General features: G+C 47.4%; 1 protein-coding gene and 1 long non-coding RNA gene across 3 annotated transcripts; both read right to left on the reverse strand.

Annotated features, from left to right (window-relative positions):
• Positions 1–14751: 14751 nt before the first annotated feature.
• On the reverse strand, positions 14752–15566 carry LOC123158192 (uncharacterized). The gene is made up of 3 exons (XM_044576280.1): positions 15456–15566; positions 14896–15363; positions 14752–14811 (listed from the first exon to the last, which is right to left on the reverse strand). The coding sequence occupies exons 1-3, from the start codon at positions 15492–15494 to the stop codon at positions 14752–14754; spliced, it is 567 nt and encodes a 188-aa protein (XP_044432215.1). The 5' UTR covers positions 15495–15566.
• A 1424-nt stretch (positions 15567–16990) lies between these two features.
• LOC123166773 (uncharacterized) lies at positions 16991–20342 on the reverse strand. Of its 2 annotated transcripts, none has more exons than XR_006483701.1 (7): positions 20201–20342; positions 20026–20070; positions 19620–19728; positions 19087–19241; positions 18894–18993; positions 18747–18793; positions 16991–17085 (listed from the first exon to the last, which is right to left on the reverse strand). It is a non-coding gene; the product is annotated as an uncharacterized lncRNA (long non-coding RNA). The 2 variants fall into 2 exon arrangements; XR_006483700.1 differs by having other exon boundaries at positions 19087–19321; positions 20201–20338.
• Positions 20343–24790: the final 4448 nt, after the last annotated feature.

Below are 24790 nucleotides of genomic sequence, written 5' to 3' on the forward strand. Positions count from 1 at the left end.
GGCAGATCAGGCCGGCCGCCTTGAGCCGTCCCAGTCGGCGGGGTCGGCACCGGCGCCCTCTCCAGGATGACGACGTCGTCATCCCTCTCCAGCCCTGGCTGGTCGCTGCCGGCTTCTTCTGGCGAGGGCTCCGGGGCCCCAGGCGCTGCGACGCGCAGTGGGGTGACCAACAAGGCCCCCTCCGCCGTCGCCGCAGCTGCAGCCTCCGCTTGGGCCTTGGCTGCGGCGTCGGCGCGCACCTTCGCCGCCTCCTCCTGCGCCGCCTGGGCGGCGGCCGCCTTCCGTGCCTCCGCCTCCCGCGCCTCCCGCTCCTCCCGCGCCTCCCGCGTGTTCCGTTCCGTCGCTGCCTGAAGGTCGGCACGGGGGTCCACGCGGCGAGTGGTGCTCCCAGATCCCCTCGGCGACTCAACGACGGAGGCGGCAGCCGCCCGCTCGAGCGACAATGGAGCTCTGGTTGTTTGGAGAAAAAGACAAGGATTCAGGAACCACCAGAGAAAAGAAAAGAAAAAAGAGTACACGAAAGAGTGTGAACTTACGCCGACACCGTCTGCGGTTGCTTCACCGTCTTGCGGAAGCGAGCCGCCTTTGCGGCCGCCTCCTCCCGCCTAGTCGCCGCTGCCCCGCCTCGGGGCTTCTTCGTCCGACTGCCGAACAAACCCTGTGCGGCACGACGCTTTTGCCCGCCGCCCCGAGTAGGCGGTGCAGCGGAGGAACCCGCGCCGCGGCCAGACGCCGGCTGACGGCGCGGGACGACTTCGGCCTCGTCGTCGAAGGTGACTCCATGCCCGGAGCCGCCTGCTTCGCCGCCGGCTTGGCCACCACCCGGCTCGGTGTTGTCGTCCATAGCGGCCGCCCCCAAGTCGGGGTCCTCCAGATCGTGCTCCGTCCGGTCGGGGGCGAATCGGCGCTCCATGCTCGACCCGCCTGCAGGCCGAAGAAGAGAGCTCTGTCAAAAACAAGCCGACTAGTCAGAGTCGGCCAAAAGGAACTCGGCAACAAAACTGAGAAAGAGAAAGAGACAAGGAGAACATACCGTGGGCGGCGGATTGGTTCGGCTATATGGCTCCTTGCCGAACTGCCACTCTTCGGATAGTTTGCAATTCGCGAGGTAGTTCACCATATAGGCCACCTCCTCGTGCGGCATGTCCTTGGTACACATCCGGCTCGGATCGAGCTGGCCGCTCATCTGACAGATCAGATAAGGGCGGCTCTGGAGCGGGAGTACCCGGCGCGTGACGAAGGCGGCCAGCAGGTCGGGCCCCGACAAGCCCTCCGACTGGGTCATCGCTCGCACTCGGGCGACGGCTGCGGATCCAGCCGGCGTCAGCGTCACGGCCCGGTAGGACCACTGGGGCCGCCTGCCCGCCGGTGGGCCGGCTACGTAAGCCGGCAGGTTGACGTAGTCGCCCTGCGGGGCGACGTTCCTGACGTAGAAGTACGACTTTTGCCATAACTTCACCGACTTGATCAGCGTGATGACGGGGAAGGGGTTGTCGGCAGCCACCCTCCGCATCGCGATGAAGGCGCCAGTCTGAGCCGGCACGCCCTGCATGCGCATGCCCAGCTTGGACTGGAAGAACTCCCCCCAGAGCTCGAGGGTAGGGAGGACGCCGAGGTAGCCTTCGCACAGGGTGATGAAGGCAGACAGCAGCACCACCGCGTTCGGGGTGAGGTGGTGCGGCTGGAGCTGGTAGAACTCGAGCCAAGAGCGGAAGAAGGCGCTCACGGGCAGGCCAATGCCACGCAAGAAATGCGAGCGGAAGACCACCCGCTCGCCCTCCCGCGGCTCCGGCGTAAGCTCCTTCGCCGGCGCGAGACGGACCTCCACCTTGTCCGCGCCGGGCAGCCGCCACGTCTTGCGGAGGAATTCGACGTGATCCTCATGGACGTTGGAGCCGTCCCAATCCCCGCCGTACTGCTCCGTGGCGGGAGGCATGGTGAAAACGAGCGCGGCGGCGGAGGAACGAGTGGTGGAAAAGCGCGGCGGTGAGGCGCTGTTGCAAGAAAGGGCAGGAGGAAGAAGATGGTGGAAAGAGGAGGAGCGTGCGAAGAGCCTGCCGCTCTCCCCCTCCCCCTACTTATAGCTTCACAAGGTGAAGCCGGGGAGGCCGGACATGGGGTGAGACGTGGGATTAACTGCACCCACTCCCCCCACGCCTCACGGTTATTACGCCCTAAAGGCGTGCCGAAACTGCCGCAGGGCGATGTGCGGGCGGTTTCGGGCTGCAGAGGATCCACGCCTGGGCCGGGACGTGGACGTGGCGGGCCCCCACCCTGCGGTGACGTCCCGTCGCGCGCGTGGGCTGGCAGGCTTTTTGGCCGAGAGAGGCCACGTGGTTCGCAGGCGGCAAGTGGCCGGCCCGCGGCCCGGCGCACGCGCTGGCGAGCTCCCGCCCTCCGACTCCAGAATTTTTGGCCAAGACGGCGCACCTAACCAAGGCCGGCTCCCAGCTGCCGGCTTGTCAAGATAGGAAGCTGACCGAGCTTCTCGACTCCTACCCAACCTCGAAGCCCAATCAGCTTCGGGGACTACTGTCGGAGTAAATGGCCACGGGTAGCCTAACCGACTGCCCCTGGCTCTTCCAAAAAATTATCAGGCCTTTGGGCCTTCAAGCATTTCAAGCATTGGGCCGCCTTCCCTGGTCAGCTATTTCTAAAGCCGACTCCCAGAAGGCGACCCAGCCTCAGCAACCTCCCCCCAAGATAACCACGGGATGACCGACTCTAGGAAGCCGGCCATAGAGGATGCCAACTCCCCAGAGCCGGCCATGAAGAACGCTGACTCCCCAGAGTCGTCCACGAAGAGCGCCGACTCCAAGGAGCCGGCCAAGACCGCAACCAACAAAACTACATCCACATAACAGTGACAAGACGGGGTGTGGCCACAGTGCAGCCCACTACCCCCGAAGCCCGAGGCAGGCATGGCCACAGGACGCCGTACGGGACGGCCATCTCCCGTCCGGCTCGGCACTGTAGCCATGCTGGCCTCAACGTCACCCACGACAGACGCCAATACGGCCCACGGGCGGCGGGCCCCTTCAGCCAGAGAGAGGCGCGAAGGCGGCCCGGCCTCCCCCAGTCGGCCAAGGGTGTAGCCGGCTCCCAGAAACCGGCTACCCCCTCCCTCAAAGCGTGTGCCACATTAAGGAGACAAGACGAGGTAAGGCTACAGTGAGAGCCCTCGAGGCGGCACACTGTAGCCACGCTTACCTCGACGGAGCCCTCGTCATCAGGGGCGAGGCTACAGTAAGCAGCCGCCGACAATACCCTAGGCAGTGGGGTCGACCTGTCGACTAAGAGGCCGGCAGCTGGCGGGACCCACCAGTCGGCGGGCCCCAACGGCCGGCGGAGAAGCCGGCGAGCGTAGACACTAACGGTTGGGACCAGCGCCCAGCCGGATTACAATTGTACCCCCGGGGGGTAGGCCTATATAAACCCCCCGGGACACCCATGCAAAGGGTTGGCTTCTTAAAGTTACACACACACCATAGAAAGAGGGAAGCAAGAGCTAACCTTGTTCTTCTTCTCCCTTGAACCCAACAGCTCTAGTGATCATGCGGAGACCCCGCAGAGCAGGACTAGGGGTGTTATCTCCTCGGAGAGCCCCGAACCTGGGTAAGATTCGCCGGCGTGCATGTCTTCGCCTCATCCCGTTTCCAGGCACCGGCGACGTCTTACTGGCACCCACCATGATAAGCCACCCGTTGGCATATGTCGCATCTACCACCCGACATTTGTACAGTGTCACCAAAATACCAAGGCGCTGATGTCATTTTATTTTGGTTAAACTGCACAAAAAATTATGAACACAAGAGGAAAGGTTAAGAGTGGGCACCTCCTCCTCCGGCTGTTCTCTTGATTCGTTCGATCAAGTTTTTATGTTTGTTCGATTATCAAGATTGGGATAACAATTTTTCAGGTCCCCCCGAGTTCGAAATGATATTTACCTTGGAGGTACATGGTTCGCAATTTTTTTATACTGTCATTAGTTAATAATGCTAGTTACCTTCAGACTTTTGTATTTGGTTTAATGCTCATGCACAGCTAGTATACCAATGCTGAAATGTGTTACCTTTACATTTTGTATTGTTAATTCTTATAGAAATCTTCCAGTGTCAGAGTTTATTGAAACCTGTTCAGTAAAACCATTGTACTGTACCCTGTAATAAAATAACTACTCTACTGTTGCACTAGCCACTGGATTAGTGTATATTTGTAGTATTCGAAATTTCGAATGGTGTTGCATTAGCGTATGGACATAAATAAAGGGTGGCAAGCTTTCCCAGATATGTGCTCAAGAAAACTACTACCTGTTTTTCTAAATACTAGTAGACGTTCGGGTACTTTAAACTGAACCGCAAAAACCTCTTATATTAAGGAACAAAGGGTGTAGAGTTCACTCAAATTATCCCGGTAAAGCTAGTCACACCTTTGTTAAAATTAATGTTCATTATGTTATCGGAGGAGGTCTGTAAGTTTGTCTCTAATGCCTGTCGACTACATACCTAACATCATGAGGTAATGTTAAGTCATTTCCTTTTGTACAGTGTCACTGAATTGTCAAGGCGGTGATGGAATTTTATTTTAGTTGAACTGCACAAAATATGCTTAAAAGAAGAGGAAAGGTCAGGAATCGATCATTCTTTCAGAAAGAACTATATATGCCTTTCTGACATCAGCCTCTATTGCCTTATTTATTCCTTCAAAAAGGTGGTTAGAAACAGTCTTGCTACCTTTTCCCATTAAGAAATTGGAATGCTTATATTTGTGAGTCTATGCTTCAACTAGTGCCACTTTTATACTAATCACACTTTCGATATCTATGCAAACAGGGATGCTCAAGTTTAGTGGAACTGCACAAAAAGTCCAACTGGTTCAACATTAGGAGCATGTTTTCTCCCAAATCTTTATATCCAATTGGTGGCACTATGAGCTGTTCATTAAGAAGGTACATGGTTTGCTACTATCTTGCTACTCTTTTTGTACTGTCATTAGATAGTAATACTAGTGGTTTGCATGTGAATTTATTGGCAGGGTGGACCTACATTGGAGGTGCAGGACATGATTCAATGACTGGATGCTCAATTTCGGTTGTATCGATTTCACCTCTTCCATCACTGCGGACATGGATATCCTTGGTCTGATGAAGAATAGGCGCTATATTTCTGCTCTGAACAAGCAAATCAATTCAATATGAAATTGTCCAGGGCAAAACATGAATGTATCAAATTGTCCAGTGCAAAACATGACAGATCTAAGTGGAAGAGACATGTTTAAACCGAAAATACAAGGTGGGGTATATGTTTACTAGCTGCTTGATATTTGTGCAGACAGAGATGTCTTCCCGTTGCTATTTAGCAAACACACAAAGTGACCGCAATTTTGGTTGAACTGCACAAGAGAATAGTATAGTCGCTGCATGCAGTGCCATTTGAAAATAGACACAGAAAGATTGGATAGTCACTTCATGGACTGCAGAAAAGTAGTACTGTACTATTTATTGGCCAACACTAGGTGCTTCATTGCTTTGGTCTGATTATACAATGGGCATCATTTTGCCTAAGTTAAAGTTTGTATTCCGAAAATAGTCTCGCCGTGTGATCAAGAGAAGACCAAATCATATTGCAGTGGATGTTCCTCCATCATGTGTGGTTCATTCCCATGGTTCCAGCTGTTGGTGAAACCACTTACGTTTGCAAGAGGAATTGTAGACTTCACAAACAAATTTGTCATTCAGTCTGTACTGAATGTTGGCCAAGAGAAGCATCCATGTTAGTAGGAAGAACATATGTTTTTTCTAGATCTTTGCTTTTGGAGCTACATATTTGTATATGATCTGTGAATCATTGAGATGCATTAACATGTTGATCTTATGTATGGGAATCGTACTAGTTGGTTTTAGTTGTGGCTGATCTTTGCTTTTGGAGCTACATATTTGTATATGATCTGTGAATCATTGAGATGCATTAACAGTTCCTTATATCTGTTCGCTCAGTGTTTACAAGTTACTGATCGATCACTAGCTAGCCTACTAATGCGCTCCTGGCTGTTTTAGTTGCGACGCAAGATCCAAAGTGGCAGTTTTTTGAATAAAAATGCCTACCTCTGAAGAAACTGACAAGCTGCTCTGAAGAAAATGCCATGCGAATCTGAAGACAGGACGGGCTAAAGTTCATCAATTAATGCCCTCGGCTGCGACTCGTTGCATGCTGCTCTGCGTACTGGCTGTGAGCGATTTTGAGTGCCCGCATGCAGCCGGCCGTAATTAAGACAGCTAACTGATGCGAAAAAAGATGCGCTTTAATTGTTGCGGGCCTTTTAAATCCGTGGAATCATTTGTTGGGGAACGTAGCAGAAATTTAAAATTTTCTACGTATCACCAAGATCAATCATGGAGTCATCTAGCAACGAGAGAGAGGGGAGTGCATCTACATACCCTTGTAGATCGCATGCGGAAGCGTTCAAGAGAACGGGGCTGATAGAGTCGTACTCGTCGTGATCCAAATCATCGATGATCCTAGCGCCGAACGGACGGCACCTCCGCGTTCAACACACGTACGGAGCAGGGACGTCTCCTCCTTCTTGATCCAGCAAGGGGGGAGGAGAAGTTGATGGAGATCCAGCAGCACGACGGCGTGGTGGTGGAAGTAGCGGGATCCCGGCAGGGCTTCGCCAAGCGCAAGCGGGGAAGAAGAGGTGTCACGGGAGGGAGGGAGGCGCCAGGGCATGGGGTGCTGCTCCCATGCGCCTCCCCACTATATATAGGGGTGGAGGGGGCTGGTTTCTTGCCCTCCAAGTCCATTGGGGTGTTGGCAAAGATGGGGAAAAGAAATCCCATCATTTCCCTTCCCCACCGATTGTTATCCCCCTTTTTTAGGGATCTTGATCTTATCCCTTCGGGATATGATCTTATTCCTTCTAAGGTGGGATCTTGGTGCGCCTTGACCAGGGGTGTGGGGCCTTGCCCCCACTACCCACGTTCATGTGGGTCCCCCCATGCAGGTGGGCCCCACTTCGGAACCTTCTAGAACCTTCCCGGTACAATACCGAAAAATCCCGAACATTTTCCGGTGGCCAAAATAGGACTTCCCATATATAAATCTTTACCTCCGGACCATTCCGGAGCTCCTCGTGACGTCCGGGATCTCATCCGGGACTCCGAACAACTTTCGGTTAACCGCATACTAATATCTCTACAACTCTAGCGTCACCGAACCTTAAGTGTGTAGACCCTACGGGTTCGGGAGACATGCAGACATGACCGAGACGACTCTCCGGTCAATAACCAACAGTGGGATCTGGATACCCATGTTGGCTCCCACATGTTCCACGATGATCTCATCGGATGAACCACAATGTCGAGGATTCTATCAATACCGTATACAATTCCCTTTGTCAATCGGTACGTTACTTGCCCGAGATTCGATCGTGGTATCCCAATACCTTGTTCAATCTCGTTACCGGCAAGTCACTTTACTCGTACCGTAATGCATGATCCCGTGGCTAACTCCTTAGTCACATTGAGCTCATTATGATGATGCATTACCGAGTGGGCCCAGAGATACCTCTCCGTCATATGGAGTAACAAATCCCAGTCTCGATTCGTGCCAACCCAACAGACACTTTCGGAGATACCTGTAGTGCACCTTTATAGCCACCCAGTTACGTTGTGACGTTTGGTACACCCAGAGCATTCCTACGGTATCCGGGAGTTGCACAATCTCATGGTCTAAGGAAATGATACTTGACATTAGAAAAGCTCTAGTAAACGAACTACATGATCTTGTGCTATGCTTAGGATTGGGTCTTGTCCATCACATCATTCTCCTAATGATGTGATCCCGTTATCAATGACATCCAATGTCCATGGTCAGGAAACCATAACCATCTATTGATCAACGAGCTAGTCAACTAGAGGCTTACTAGGGACATGTTGTGGTCTATGTATTCACACATGTATTACGGTTTCCGGATAATACAATTATAGCATGAACAACAGACAATTATCATGAACAAGGAAATACAATAATAACCATTTTATTATTGCCTCTAGCGCATATTTCCAACATCATTATTGACAAGGAGGGAGATGATTCGAGTGCACTCGTTTGACCGTAATGCCGGCGTGCGACCCAGCACGGACGGGACGGGACGTCACTGTCAGAATTTCAGTTTCTCTAGTTTTCCACGGCAAGCTGGCGCGCTAAGCCATGCCTGCTTCATTATGCATTGAATTCCGATGACCGTCGCGCTACCTTCCGCTTATAAGTACTATTTCTCGGCCTTCTATGGTGGCACCGTGACCCAACTTTCCCTATCCTCATAAGCCCCCACCGGCCCGACGTTGCTCGCCACTTATCCTCGCTCTCGCCACGTCCGCCATGCCCCCGCCCGTCCGCGATAGGCGTGGCCGGAGGCGGTCACCGCCGGAACTAGTGTTCGGTTTTTCACCGGAAGGCAGACGGAGGGAGGAGGCATTCTATCGGTCTTTAGATGGCAATGCGGAGATCGAGGACTTGTTGGAGCGCGACCGCCTGGTGGACGAGCAGGAGTTGTTGGAGCGCGACCACTTGGCGGATGAGCAGCGTATCACCAATTTGCGCCGCCAGCGGGACATGGAGCAGCAGCGCACCGATGCTCTGAGTCGCGAGCAGAGCGCCCGCACGTGGGCCGACTACGTGGAGGCCGGCGCCCGGCAAATAGCCCTGGAGGCTGTCGGGCACGCACGCGTTCGCGACGCCGATTTTTACTACCAGCTCGTCAAGTGGGTTTCCCGCTTAGAAGCCGAAGCTTCGGTGGACCACGCCGGCATGGAAAGGGCCAACGCGCGCGAGCAACGCGCCCTATCACACCTCTGGCAAGTCCGAGGCAAGGCGGAGGACGCCGGTGCCGGCGTTTAGCGTGTACCGCAGATGGCGGACGGCATCGTCTAGTTAGCTAAGAGTAAGTTAGTACTTGTACACTACTAGAGTATTAGTGGAAGTAGATAGTTAACTTGGCTATGATGGTTGTCAACGTGGAAGTTCAGTACTCTATATGTGGATCAGACCTGTTACTTTGCTCTGAATGTTGAACTTTCCGTTTGAACATATGGAATGGGTTGTTATTTTTTTAAATGGGTTGTATTTGTCCTCCACGGGTTTAGAGGCTGACTTGTGGGCCTACCAAGTTGACGCGTACACAACCAGGAGATGATTGAACGTGGAGAGGATGACAGCAGGGACCCGCCAAGGTCATGGCAGTACGCAAGCAAAGTGCGTCCTTATTTCAATCCAATAAAAAAATGGCTCCTCGTAATGGATTTCTGACATCTGGGTCCCATGCCATTGTCAACGTAGTCAATAAAAGAGAGAGTTGCACAACGAGCGGCTGACATCAGGGACCCAGCAGCTGGCCCAATTATTTTTGTTTTGGGTTAATTTGATAAATGCCACTCCAAATCTGGTGTTTCTAAGATATGCCATTGCAAGTTCCAAACTTTGAAAAATGCCATTTCATGCCATCCCTAGTGGCATTTTTCAAAGTCTGGAGTAGCGTTTTTCAAAGTTTGCAAATTGCAGTGGTGTTTTCCAAAGTTTGCAAAAATTGCAGTGGCATTTTTCAAATTTTGGAAATTGCAGTGGCATTTTTATGAATCGCCATATTTGTTGTGGCATTTATCTAATTTGTTTTTGAGACGGAAGCAGGGTGTCAACTGGGCTGTGCGGGGCACTCTGGCATGTCTAGATAGCCTTCTCTTTTATGTTTACCACAGACCAACCCAGTAGTTTTTTTTCTTTCTGAAAATGGCTAGCCCAGTTTTTTGTGATTTGCCAAGTAAGTCGCTTTGTCAGGCCTATTGGGCTGCAAATCTTTCAAGACGAGGAGAGCTTCATTTGGCTGGACGAGAAAATGGCCTATCAATAATGATAAATGGTCTGTACATTTTTAAAACACATCAAACCGGCAATTACTTTCAAATTACTTTTTTTCATTTCAAGATTTTAAATTGCATTAATTTTAAATTCCTGCCTGTGACGCCCTCGATTCAATCGTACACTAATCATACACGCAAAATGTGTACGATCAAGATCAAGGACTCACGGGAAGATATCACAACACAACTCTAGACACAAATAAAAATAACACAAGCTTTATATTACAAGCCATGGGCCTCGAGGGCTCGAATACATAAGCTCGAATACACAAGAGTTAGCGGAAGCAACAATATCTGAGTACAGACATAAGTTAGACAACCCTGCCTTAAGAAGGCTAGCACAAAAGTAGCAACGATCGAAAAGGCAAGGCCTCCTGCCTGGGAGCCTCCTAACTACTCCTGGTCGTCGGCGGTCTCCACGTAGTAGTAGGCATCGACGATGGCATCTGGCTCCTGGGCTCCGACATCTGGTTGCATCAACCGGAAATAAGAAGAAAGGGGGAAAAGGGGGAGCAAAGCAACCGTGAGTACTCATCCAAAGTACTCGCAAGCAAGGATCTACACTACATATGCATCGGTATCAATGAAATGGGCTGTATATGTGGACTGGGCTACAGAAATGCCAGAATAGAGGGGAGAACCTAGTCCTATCAAAGACTAGCATCTTCTGGAAACCACCATCTTGCAGCAACAGGAGGGAGTAGAGTAGCATAAAGTAAAGTAGTAGAAGTGTTATCAACCTCGGCCAGAGATCCTTTCTCGACTCCCTCCAAGAAAGCAATCCCAGAGCCATACTATCCATTTATCACCTCATATCCAAGTCTCATCTCAAGTATCCAGTTCTAGTTGTATCGATCGGGATACAACTCCAAGTGTCCGTTACTATAGGACAGGCTATCGATAGATGTTTTCTTCCCTGCAGGGGTGCACCAACTTACCCACCACGCTCGATTAACTCCGGCCGGATACACTTTCCTGGGTCATGCCCGGCCTCGGCCAAACAATACGCCGCAACCCGACCTAGGCTTAATAGAGAGGTCAGCACGCCGGACTAAACCTATGCCCCCAGGGGTCATGGGCCATCTCCCCGGGAACTCCTGCATGTTGCGGGGCGGCCGGTGAGCAGACCTAGCTACCTCCTTAAAAAGGTAGGAGCTTACCAGTCCAACCCGGCGCGCGCCGCTTAGTCGCTGACGTCTATTAAGATTCGGCTGATGCATACGACGCAGAACGCCCATACTATGCCCACATGATGGTTAATGCTATCAGGCCAGAGGCCCCTCGGATCAAATATCCAAATCGTAGTGGATTAGGAACGCGCGGTAACAAGCAGAGACTCACGAAAGATGTGACCCCGTTGCCCCGTCTCGAGGACTTGCGGCAAGGGCTAGGAATGCCCGGCCACGCCTCGTAATTATCTCGCGGGCACCCTCCAGGTCAACCCGTCTCCACATCACTAGCAATTAAGCTCGCGTGGGTACCCCTCAGGGCCGACCCGTTTTTAGTAACATGGTTCAGTGTAAAGTCATAGTAACCATAGTAACTGTGTGTCCAAACATCAAGGGGAAAACCCGAGGAATCACCCCCGGTGAATTCCACTCGATGTAATCATCAAGGTGAACGTAAGAGGAACCACCCCCGAGGTTCACACTTGAGGGGTTGCACGACAGAGTCGTATCGGAAGTGGTTAAGGCGGAATCACCCTCGATGACCACGACCGATTAGCTACACTACAGGGTTAACATCAGAAGTGCTATAGAGGTCTCACCCTCGGCACTCGATAGTAACCCAATAGTGTCGAACAACTAAGGGGAAAGTGATGTGCGGTGCCGGGGCCTGGTCTTCGATCCCGTTAATCGGGTCTTCAAGGACAAGGTGGGGGGTCACTGATGGATCACTAACCAACCTATACTAAGCAGTTTAGGATAAGCAGGTAGGTAACAATAAGAAGGTTACAAAAGCAGGCTATGCATCAGAATAGGAGCAATCAATAACAGTAGCAAAATCTAATGCAAGCATGAGATAATGGAAAGGGCGATATCGGGATGATCAAAGGGGGGGCTTGCCTGGTTGCTCTGGCAAGGAGGGGTCGTCATTGACATAGTCGATCACAGGGGCGACACCGGTCTCGGGGTCTACCGGAGAGAAGAGGGGGAAGAAATAGTAAATATAAAGCAAGCATAGCATCACAAAGCATAACATGGAAACACACGGTGTTAGGGATGAACTAACGCGGTACTACACCTTACAGACGGAGGGGATAAACATCCGAGGATGAATTCCCGGCGTTAGGCGGATTCCGGACAGAGGAAAAGAGGGGGAAGTTCCATGTTCAACATGCTAGGGGCATGTGACACATGAACGGATCATGTATCCGGATTCGTCTCGTCGTTCTGAGCAACTTTCATGTATAAAACTTTTTCATCTGAGCTACGGTTTATTTTCTATGATTTTACAAAGTTTAAAATGATTTTCTATATTTACAGAATTCTTTTAATTCGAAAATAAAACAGCAAAATACTTTTGTCACCTAGTGCTATTCTAGCCGTAGTGTATGACAGTGGAACGAGTGGGGCTGGGTTGACCCAGTCAAATGTTGACTAGTCAACATATGAACAGTGTAGGGGGCCACATGTCATTGACTTAGACTTTTCTGAAAATTTAGTTTTCTTTAAACTAACCATGGGTCCACATGTCATCAATTATTGAACTAATTAACTAGTACTACTAATTAGACTAACTAACTAAACTAGTCCCTAAACTAGTATTTGGGCCGGCCACTCACACAGAACACACACTCACGCACGCACGCACGCACTATGCTGCACAACACCACGGCCATGGCAAAGCAATGAGCAGCAGCAGAAGTAAGAGCAGCAGCGAAGCAAGCACTAGCGGCAGAGCAGCGGCAAGAGCAGCAAGCGGAATAGCAGCAGAGCCGGCAGCAGTAGCAGGGACGCGGGCGCGCGTGCAGTAGGCATCAGCAGCCCGCAAGGGCTCGCGGGGGCACAGACGAGCGCGCAGGGCGTGACCGCGAGTAGCATGTGGTGCCGTGGGCAAGCGGGCAACTAAGGCGTGCGCGATGCAGGGGGGCGTAGGGGCGCGAGGACGCTCGGCTGCGGCGTGCTCGCGGTACAGCAGCGGCAGTAGGTCAATACGACAGCGACGGTCAGAGGCTGTTGCGGCCTCAACGGCGACAAATTGAAGCAGGGAAAGGAGGTATCCGGGAGAGGAGCTCACAGCGAGCTCGGGGGCGCGGTCGAGGAGGCCAGGGGTGGACTGGAGCGGTCGGAATCGACGATGACGGCCGGAGATGTACGTGACGGGGACGACGGTGATGGCGGGTGTACGAGGCCTCCCCGGTCCAACCCAATAGCGTAGACGAAGGAGGCGATGGTGGTGAAGCCCCAGGACGTCCTAGCTCAACGCGGGGACGATGACGGCCATGAGGACGACAAAGCCGTGGCAACGGCTGTGACTGCGATCGCTACAGAGAAGAGGACGAGTGAGGGAGAGGGGAAACGGATCTGGGGGCAGCTAGGGAGGGGATTAGGGTTTGGGGGAGGGGTGAAAGGGTCTTGTAGACTATGGGGAAGGTCGTGGATGGCCGGCACCTGGCTGGGGTGCCATGGATGGCCTCCACGATCCCCTCTGCTTCCTGTAGCAGGAGGAAGGGGAAAACAGGGGGTGGGCTGGGCCATTTATGGATAGGTGGGCCAAGTGGCCTAGTAAGTTAGGTCCTCTGTTTCTTTTCTTTGACTTTTTATGTTTACTAGATGACCGTTGCGCCGATGGCGCAAGGAGCGAGAGTAAGGCAAGTATGTAAAGAGTGAACATAAATATATTTAGGGGCAGATTGGTACACATGAATTATTCATGATATATAGCATTCGAAGAAGCTTACGATAGAATATTTACAATGCTATTATGAAGGAAGGCAGGCAGGGAGAGATTCATCTGATAGGCTCTATGCTTGGTGGACCATTGGCGCTGCAATTGTTCATAGTGGTTGGGGTTTAATGTTTTCATCGTTCATAACAGAAATTCTTTGAACATTATTATCCAGTCTCCAGTAGCATTTGTTTGTTTGTTGGAGTTCATACCCATAAAAATTTGCAAGCACAGAAAAAGTCATATAGAGTGGTACTCATTCAGGAAAAGTTGTATATAGATAATATGACAGCAAGAAAAAACATGCAAGCCAAATGCTCAAAGCCAGCATCCAATGCACTCATTTCAAAGCTTAAATAAAAGACTGCATGAATACTCCATTGTTGTACAGATTGAGTCTGAATAAATCCTCGTCTAATCCATCATTTGCTGAATAAATAGAATAAAGAGGACATGGTAGTTATAGTGCACGGAGGTATCATCGATACTTGAGGCATAGACAGAGGGCAAAATTCCAGCGTGATCTCCGTCTATGTATCCTGGATGTTGGGGATGACAAAGTAGTTAGATGTTGAGATTCAAAGGCATATCCACAAGCTATATCGAAGTATGTAACACCAGATAAATAAAGTTATGTTGAGCACATTGTTTATATGTATCAAACAATACATAAGAAACTAATACTGAGCCAGCATGATATAAGTACAAATACAGAGTAAGTAAAGGATGACAATTGCATGTAAGGCAAGCAAGGTCCGAGCCGTGAATATAAGATTACTACATATGAAATGATTTTTGAAACTGTCTTACATTTGACCTGTCCATTTAGTCTTTGACTGAGACTTTGTTTTCTTGTTGGGCCTGTGATCCGGTTCACTGGGAAAACAACAAACATGAGTAACGCATATAGCTGCACGATTCTGAAGAGCAAGAGGGAGGGCATGTTACTTGTCGGATGCTTCTTCGGTTGGTGGAAGCGAGCTGGTGGCGTCGTTCAGGCCATCCTAGATGTCAGTGGCCAGCTGTATGTAAGACGACATTTGGTCTTGTCAGGATGCAAACGGAAAGCAGAACAATAGTGTGATTACCTCTAATTCGTTTACACATTTGGGTGCTGGAGTGTTATCATCGTCACTTTCTGAATGAGGCCCTTCCTTTGTCGCGGTCAAAGAGGCGAGCTGTTTTTGAAAGGATTCTGCCCGCACAAATAGCACTGATGACCAGAACTGCTCAGCTTTGAGCTCCCTTTGGCATTTCTTGAGGCTTGTCGAGTTGGAATTGTCTATTGTGATGATGCCCATGGTTACCAGATAGGCCAAAGCAGCAGAACATGTTGATTCGATAGCATCGTTGGCAAACCAAGTTGATTCTCCAAAGAACAGCTGTTGGGTTGGCAACATGCTTTGGCTGTGGGGCTGGAGATCAATTTTCACTGATGCCATTACTGTGTCGTCATTATCATCAGTGAGCTCGAATGCATGAATTGTACCATGGATCCGCTTAATAGCTTCTTCAAGCATGTACCTTCTGCTAATGGTAACACAAATGGCAGAGAGCTGCATTCGTTGGAAATGTAAAATAATCTATCAGGTCAATTGGATATGTTAGTATCAGGAATTTTCAGACATATGGATGGCTTAGTTACAACCTGTGGAAGCCCCTTGACTATTAAATCATCATCATCCATCAAGACGACGGTGCTTGCAGGCCAGGGCTAAATAAAATTTGAGTGGCATGGAAATAAACCATAGGTTAAAATTACTCCGTGAGCACACATACTTACGTAACAAAAACTATAAAAACATGGCATAATGCTGAGATAAACTTGGAAGCATAAGAATGCAATCAGACATATGATTTAAACACAGCAGAGCGTAGCAAAACAAATAAACAAAGCACGAAGTTCCAGAAGTAGATCTGGCATAACCGAGAGGGACATGGTTCGATAGGACATAGTACACCATTAGGTTCACATGTACATACAGATCATTAAGGCTTAGCAGATAGATTCGGAAGAACCGACTGTGCCATGGTGCGATAGGATATATTTTACATATGGCTATAGATAACTATATTAGTAGGGAGCAACGACTGGCTCTAATGATGATAGAAGTGATCTGATGGTTCTTGCAGGGCTGTTAGAAGTGATCTTCAGGTAGGAAACGGAAATCATCAGAGCAGTATCCTTCGCTGTCGAAGATCTGTTCATCATCAAGTGAGGTCCTCATCTCTGGGTCGTACGGTGGATTTTCATCGCTCTGGGTTGGCAGGTCCTCATCGTCGTCTGTTGACTGCTCCTAGCCATAAGGATAGACACCACTCTCTTGAAGGTTGACCATGGCCTCATCAGTGTACCGCTGAAGGTATTCGCAGCCGTCCTCTACATTGAGAAGAACATTGTTGAGCTCCACGTCATCTGGAGTAGAAAGATGACCCGTTGCACCAATGGCACAAAGGACAAGAGCGAACCAAGCACTCAAAGCATGCAAGTAAGAATATCTAGAGACCGATGATCAACAGAAGGCATCAATGTAGTGGTCTTCGAGAGAAGATCAACATCTTTTCTCCCTATTTTCACAACTGGTTCTATCCAAGAACTAAATACAGCCATTAAGGGTCATATTCTTAATAGCATAGAAAGGGAAGCACTAAAGATCCAAAGCAAATGCATATCTGTTTGCATTGAAAAAAGAGATATGTGACAGTAATCAATAATCTCATAATAACGACACTATGCAGTGTAGAAATAAAAAACATAGTTATTCATATTCGAAACAAATACCAAGCAGTACAACAAACATAATTGCCTAATAAGTTATCCTTCATCTCTAGTTTTACTCTTCTGGCCTAACACGACCCAATCAGAGAAGAAGAATGAACTTGCTGGAAGGCTATTGGAAATGATTCAACGTTGAGATATTTAGGACTGATCACCGTTACATGTCCCTGCCCTGCCCTACCCTCGCCATTGGACAACCTCCAGTACTACCATGCCATCCCTCGACCCGGTGCAACCCTTGCTACTGCATGCCTCTACCCTTGCAACAATATTAATCTTTGGGTGGAATATTATAAGCCTTGCTAATTGAACTCCATGAATCATACAAGCCTGCCTTGGAAGTAACATTTTAGAAGCAAACATGAGGAAAATGCCTCGGAACAGGAAAAAATATTACCTTCGGCAAAAAAACAATGTTTCAGCATTCGTGTTGATTCTTGTACACCGAGATTCACAATTTCTGGGAATTCTTTGAATAAAACATCCATCCCCAGGATATCTAATACTTCCACATGAAAATGAAGAAGAAAAACATGGCAGAAATCATCCATCAGTTGAGCTTAAAACATGATAGAAGGTGACAAAAGTATGTCAGACTGACAATAACTAATAGATAACTATTGTTCAAACTGTCAAATTGAAATTCCATATCTATCATACAACTAACAGAGCTTGTGGCCTATACACGAAGAAATGTCATGTTCAGAGAAGCCATATATACTAATTAAGAAAACTCAATTTTTAGCAAGACTCATTCATTCGACACGAGGAGGTTGGGGTAGGTTCATGTGATTTGGGCTCAGGGGCAGTAGGGATGCAGGGCCTCCTGTAGGATCAAAACAAAAGGAAGAGGTGGCGAATCATGATTCTCTCACCTGGCACCATGTTGTTGGCATCAAAAACAGGGGAGGGTCACAAGGGATCTGTCCCTAGGGACACGGCTGCATAGAACATACAAAGCCAGAACACAAATAAAAATTTGAATGCTTCATCTAACAACATATCACTTTATTGGTCCAGAAATCAACATGGGTTCACAAGATCTTGAATGAAAGATACGGTAACATCAAGCCACATATAGGACTATGTATGGATTGACATCACTAACCACTGTATGTCTGAGTGAAAACCTAAAACCGAATAAGTGATGTAAATTTTCTTATAAAGCTATCAGGCTACAAATGAACACACGACCACATCCATGCTGAACAAACACGCGCTCTGCGCCACTGTTATTACGACTCCTCCATACGGTGGCGCCTCCTGGATATGTCTCTCCTCTAGTGTCTCACACACCAGCCATGACGCCTCAATAGATCACCAAAAAAGGTTTCTAGTTATTCTTATGCAGTTATAGCCAATTGTTCAGAGCATACAAAGCTTGTAAGATCTCAGTGGTAGTGCCACAAAATCATACTTGCACAATGCCACTATGACAGTATAAGACATATTAAATTCAAATAGAAGGGATGTTCCCAATCAACCTCAGTTGAATTAGCATTATGAGCTTCTCAAGCTGTTAATTGCAAAAAAGAGCATATTTATCCCAACAATTCAACAGAAAGTATTGCTCTTATCATTTCTCAACTAACACTATGCTAACCAGATAAGACATAAAAGAACAGTGATAAGGATTTCCCCACTGCCGCTAGTCTTAAAAATTATACCTCACGAACAGGGAAATTATTGTAGTGAGTGTTTATATGTTCATGTATACAAAAGTTATAAATGGTAAGGATTCTAACACCATGGTCATGCAACTCACAAATAAAAGTTTCTCAGTGTTGTATGTTCATTACAGTTATACATATGAAAACCGTGTGCACGTACCACTGAAAGGCTCCTTCAGCGGTTAAGAACAACAAATTAGAAGGAATTTGTCATATATATATAGGGTTAATAAAATAAAACAATAGTTACGTTTCCCTTAAAAAGCAGTATATGTTTTAACAGTAGCAAAAAAATGTTAGTTAAACTGAATACAGAGCACACTTGTTATCTGCAACTGAGTTAGCTCAACAGCAAAAAACATGTAAATACAAAAAAGTGAAGGAAGAATGCAGAAATTTTATAAATTTTCCTTAAATCTACACTACCAATGAAGCCTCAAGAATTGGCAAAATAGCTGAAGTATAGTGGATCTAGTGTAGCTTCATTTACCGTAGGGGCCCATTTCCGCACAAAAAAGGAGGCTGGATTTCTGTTTTCTGCAGCCACAACCAGTACCAACAAAAGGTGAGATGCATATTTCACAGAGTAGCACAGCAGCAGGCTACATGAGGGGGAAACAACAGGACTAAAAGGTACCATGCCATTGGTCCAAATTATGCACATCATTTATCTGAAGCGTCATATTGTCTCAATCTACATATCTCATTGGCCAATCCATGAATTTGTGCCTCTCCATCTGCATCCATATACACCTCCACCAAGTAAGCATAAACCAAAGCATAGACTTTTACCGGAAAATTGAGGAAGGGGCGAGGAGGAGCTAGTATACCGGATGGGTTGGAGACGCAGTTGTGTGCCCAACACAGTTCTCTGGCATGATTATTTGCAATGCAGGTGTTAAACTGCAGAAAGAATGCACCAATCTCCAAAATAGTGAAAGAACTCTCATTATGAGGCAAAATGGTCAAACTATTTTTGTAACACCTAAATATTGCAGGGCAGATTTATAAGAGGGGTCATGAGTTGCTTTGGAAGCATGGGAATGGCTAAATAACCTGCAAAATCTGTAACAGACGCAAAACAATATAACTCTCAGAAGAAATATTGCTCTTGTCCATGTGATAAATTTAAATGTAAAACATTTACAGTAAAGTCGATAGAAATGAGCAGGAATTTAAAATCTTTTATAAAAACTATAAAGAACAGAGCAAATCCCCAGTTCAGTTCTACTCAAAGACAAAGATGATGATATAGATTCTAAGCTAGCTGGCACATCTACATAAAGAACCAACATGACAAATGCAAGGAAACCGGAGATAAATCTTCGGCTAAGATTGAAGAAAGAAAATAGGATGAGCTCACCTTTGATCTGCATAGCACATCCAGGAATAACCAATTTCTTCCTTAATCATGTGAGTGCCCAGGACAAAACAATCTTCTAGTTCATTGGTGAGCAACCCTTCTGAAGCTCCTACAAAGAGAAAATTTAGAATTTTAACCCAGAGCACATAGTTGCAATGATTAAGCAAACTGGAACACTCTCAAATGCTTAGTAAGCTCTACTTTCAAGAACCATATACAAAATCAATGAATAGAAGGCTGAGTGAACTAAACAGAATTTGGTTAAAGCTGTCACACTACAATTAGAAAAGCATATCCGTAGCAGGTGAACCTCAAAATTTATATACAGCCAACCTGACCGCACAAACGCACCGGTTCATGGAATATGTACCAAGACCTAATCAAGCAAGCCAATAGGAAACCTAACCTTGTTGGTAAACAGCACACACATCCAACAAAATCAACAAAGAACCTGCACACGAAAAGGAACATGAAACAAAAAAATGTCTCAGCCCACACACATTTTATCAAACAGGATTCAGGAGACAAGCAGAAAAGATCTTAGCTCCGAGTGCAAATAACCAACTGATGTGATCGCATACCCGAGCAGCAAGCCACCAACGAAACAAACAAGCCTGTAAATCCATCAGATTGCTGAAGAGGTAATGTTCATTCACAAATAACCTAATTTTGCTTTGGTAGGGCAGCAGGCAAGCTTCTGTTGTTGGTGGTTCCGACGACAAGCACAATGAGAGGCAGCTTACCAAATACAATTAACAGCAGACAAACCTGAAAATAACAGATGCTTGGATTAGGAAGGCACCATAGCTGCCAGTTGTTTGTACCAAGCATAATGAAACATCACCTTTCTAAAGTCAGGAAAAGGTAAACAAAAAATAGATTGGTAATGATATATGTGTGTAGTACAGCACAATATCAAGCAGCATAAAGTTACTGCCACAATTGCCATTCTTTTTCAGATATGATACTAACCTGGTAACTGAAAGCCAACGGCTGTCTAGTAATGTAGTTAAAAAATAACTTGAGGATACTAACTCTAAAGTTCATTGCCGGGTTTGACCTATAATAAATCAACAATATAAACATGATTATCCAGAATAAATTTAGATATTCAGAAAAAATGGAGCAAAAGAAAGTGACTAACCTGAACCCAACAGAACCATCGCAAGGCCTCCGGTTAGAGGAACGACCAGTCCAACACTTGCAGCAAGCTGCAAGAACACAACACTGTAATGGATCAAATCGAAGAGTAGCAAAGCGTAAATTGAAAAGGGAAAAAGGAAAAGCATAAGGGATAGGCCAAACCATCCAGAATCCTTCTCGACCTTCTCTGTTGTGGGGCGACGGCACCGTGGATGGCCTCCTCTGCAGCCAGCGCTCCCCGTGCATCGAGGACAACGGCGACAACGCCGCGCTCCACATGCCCAGTCCAGAGGCGGAGGGAGAAGCGACAGGTGCAGCAGTGGCGCGGGGTGGCCGACCACGGAGAAGAAGGGGCAGAAGGGTCACCGGGGGCGGCAGGAGCGGGGAGACGCGAAGAGGCTGCTGCGGCGTAGGGAGAGCACGACGCGTCGACCCGGTGGTCCACGCAGCTCCACACGCGCGGCGAGCTCCCACTGCTTCCCGCTGCTCGCCGCCCTGTCACGCCGCCGCATCCTCGCCAGCCCTGTGCGCTTGTCACGCCCAAGATGCGTCCCTATCCTAAAGGAACTCGAAGGTCCCACCAAGGATAGAAGTGCATCTTGAAGACGCTTTTGCAAGGTGGATATCATTACATCAACATTACATAATAGATGGGGATACATACAAGGCATACAAATGCCGCAAGAATACATCAATACAACATACATAAGATCACCATCCGACTACGGATGAAACACAAACAGAAACTCAAACGACATCCACCCTGCTAGCCTAGGCTGCCGACCTGGAACCTATCCCCTGATCGAAGAAGAAGCAGAAGAAGAACTCCAAAACAAATAACATCGCTCTCGCCTCATGATCATCGCAAAACCTGTACCTGCAACTGGTGTTGTAGTAATCTGTGAGCCATGAGGACTCAGCAATCCCATTACCATGGGTATCAAGACTAGCAAAGCTTAATGGGTACGGAAGGTGTAAAGTGGTGAGGTTGCAGCAGCGACTAAGCAAGATATGGTGGCTAACTTATGCAAATAAGAGCGAGAAGAGAAGCAATGGAACGGTCGTGAAACTAGCAATGATCAAGAAGTGATCCTGAACTCCTACTTACGTCAAACATAACCCATAAACCGTGTTCACTTCCCGGACTCCGCCGAGAAGAGACCATCACGGCTACACACACGGTTGATGCGTTTTAGTTAAGTCAAGTGTCAAGTTCTCTACAACCGGATATTAACAAATTCCCATCTGCCACATAACCGCGGGCACGGCTCTCGAAAGTTTATACCCTGCAGGGGTGTCCCAACTTAGCCCATTATAAGCTCTCACGGTCAATGAAGGATATTCCTTCTCCCAGGAAGACCCGATCAGTCTCGGAATCCTGGTTTACAAGACATTTCGACAATGGTAAATCAAGACCAGCAAAGCCGCCCGATGTGCCGACAATCCCGATAGGAGCTGCACATATCTCGTTCTCAGGGCAACACCGGATAAGTCAAGCTACGAGTAAAACCAGGCCTCGAGTTTCCCCGAGGTGGCCCCGCAGGCTGCTCGGTTTGGACCAACACTTAGATAAGCACTGGCCCGGGGGGGTTAAATAAAGATGACCCTCGGGAGAGCGACTCCTTAGGGAAAAGAAATAGGTTATAGGCAAATGGTAAAACCAAGGTTGGGCCTTGCTGGAGGAGTTTTATTCAAAGCGAACTGTCAAGGGGTCCCCATAACACCCAACCGCGTAAGGAACGCGAAATCAAGGAACATAACACTGGTATGATGGAAACTAGGGCGGCAAGAGTGGAACAAAACAACAGGCGTAAGGCCGAGCCTTCCACCCTTTACCAAGTATATAGATGCATTAATAATATAAGAGATATTGTGATATCCCAACATAAACATAATCCAACATGGAGCAATCTTCATCTTCACCTGCAACTAGCAACGCTATAAGAGGGGCTGAGAAAAAGCGGTAACATAGCCAAACAACGGTTTGCTAGGAAGGGTGACAAAGGTTAGAGGCTGACATGGCAATTTGGGAGGCTTGATAAACAGGTGATAGGTAGCGCAGCATAGCGATAGAACGAAGCAACTAGCATAGCAATGATAGTAATGAGATCCAAGGTGATGGTCATCTTGCCTGAAATCCCGTTAGGAAGAAGAACGAGTCCACGAAGAAGATGAAGCCACAAAGACGAACCAAGCGTAGACGAACGAATCCTCACGATCGCAACGAAACGGGAACTATCGAGAAGAAGCACACAACATGGTAAACACACCACACATGAACAAGGCATGATGCTCAACCAAGTATGATGCATGACAAGGCTACATGAAGCTACTCATGGCAAGAGATGATGCATACAAGAACAACACATCAAAGCAAGTTTAAATGAGGCCAGAAAAAACATATAACAATTCCGGTAAGTCCTCATATGCAAATTTCGATATTGGTCCAGATCTGAATAAACCTTATGTTCAAGTTATTAAACAGCAAGTTAAAATGCATCAAGATGATCTACATGAAATTCTAGTCAAGTTACATATAAAGTTCATTTAGTTCGGAGCTACGGCTTAGAAGATATGAGCAAAACAAGTCAAACATGGCATTGATGCAAAATGCATTCAAAGATCAAGCAAACACTCTCAAAACAAGGATACAACAAGGTAATATGTAAATACATGCAAAACTAAGCAAGTTTCATATAGAGCATGATCAAAACGGAGCAACGGTGCAACACATACACTCTAAACAAGATATAACAACGATCTGTCCAAAACAGCAACTAGGCATCTTGCAAGTGTCAAAACAACATGCTATAGCACCTCAACATGATAGAAAAAGGCATGAACATGATTTACAGGTAAAGCATGACAAAACATGAACACTGAGCTATCTCCGGAAATCACTAGAACATGCTCAAAAGGTCATGGCAAGATTGAAAATAATAACAGTTTCCCAGACTTGGCAGAAATCACTGGACATGGCAGAAATAACATCAGGTTGCTAAGTTTAGAGCTATCAAGCAACATGCTACTGGAACAGATCATAGCAAACAAAAGAATGGCATGAATCTACTAATTTCATAGAACAAAAATCCTTTACTGATCACGAGCCAAAAAGGCACAGAATATATGATGGCACCCATGTAAACATAGCAAGTTTCATAAACAGATACAGACGGTGAAAATAACAGTTCATGGCAGAAACAACGATAAGTAGACATGTTGGTGAGCTTGAACCACTCACCAAAGAGCCTATACATGGCATGACAAGGTGATCAACATCAAGATGGCATAAATATGAAGCTAAGAATGGCAAGAGCAAGTTCATATGGTGCATGGATCACTAACAAAACACATGTCAAAACTGAAGTTCATGTTAACAGGCTGACAGCAACATTATTTAGCAAATTGAGAGCAAGATAGAAACAAGCTACAGCAGGCTATAAATGCAAAAGAGGGCATGGATGGATAGACCATAACATTTATAACTAAACACCCTTAGTGAACATCTCCAGATTATTAATAGAACTCATGGTAGCAGCATGGCAACATAGCAACAAAATATAACAGACTCAGACTTAGCAGAAATGACCAAGTCACAGAAATCAGCATCATCACGGAGGCTACTTTGCATGCTTGTGCTAGTCACCACATAGATAAAAAAATACAATACAAGCACTCCTGTAAAGATGGAATGATCTACTTCAAAACACATGTAGAGCTCATGCTCATAGGATGCACACACAAAATGCAACAAAAATGACAAATCAACAAGTTATAACAGTCTCAGCAGGTTAACATCATATAGCACTCTTGCAACGATGATTTAGGCATCCAGATGAACCCTAACAAGCATGGCATAGTGGAATGAAATGAAGGGCACCTCATGATGAACATTTTGACATATTACACGCACAAAACAGAGCAGCACACATGAAGTTATGATGCAATGAATAGTGCATCAGAGTGCAATTTTTGAGGACTTTGAAAATTTCGGGGGTCAACCTGAGAATCCCAGATCTGGATCGGGG

Source organism: Triticum aestivum, chromosome 1D (assembly GCF_018294505.1).
Source record: "Triticum aestivum cultivar Chinese Spring chromosome 1D, IWGSC CS RefSeq v2.1, whole genome shotgun sequence".
Classification (NCBI taxonomy): Eukaryota; Viridiplantae; Streptophyta; class Magnoliopsida; order Poales; family Poaceae; genus Triticum; species Triticum aestivum.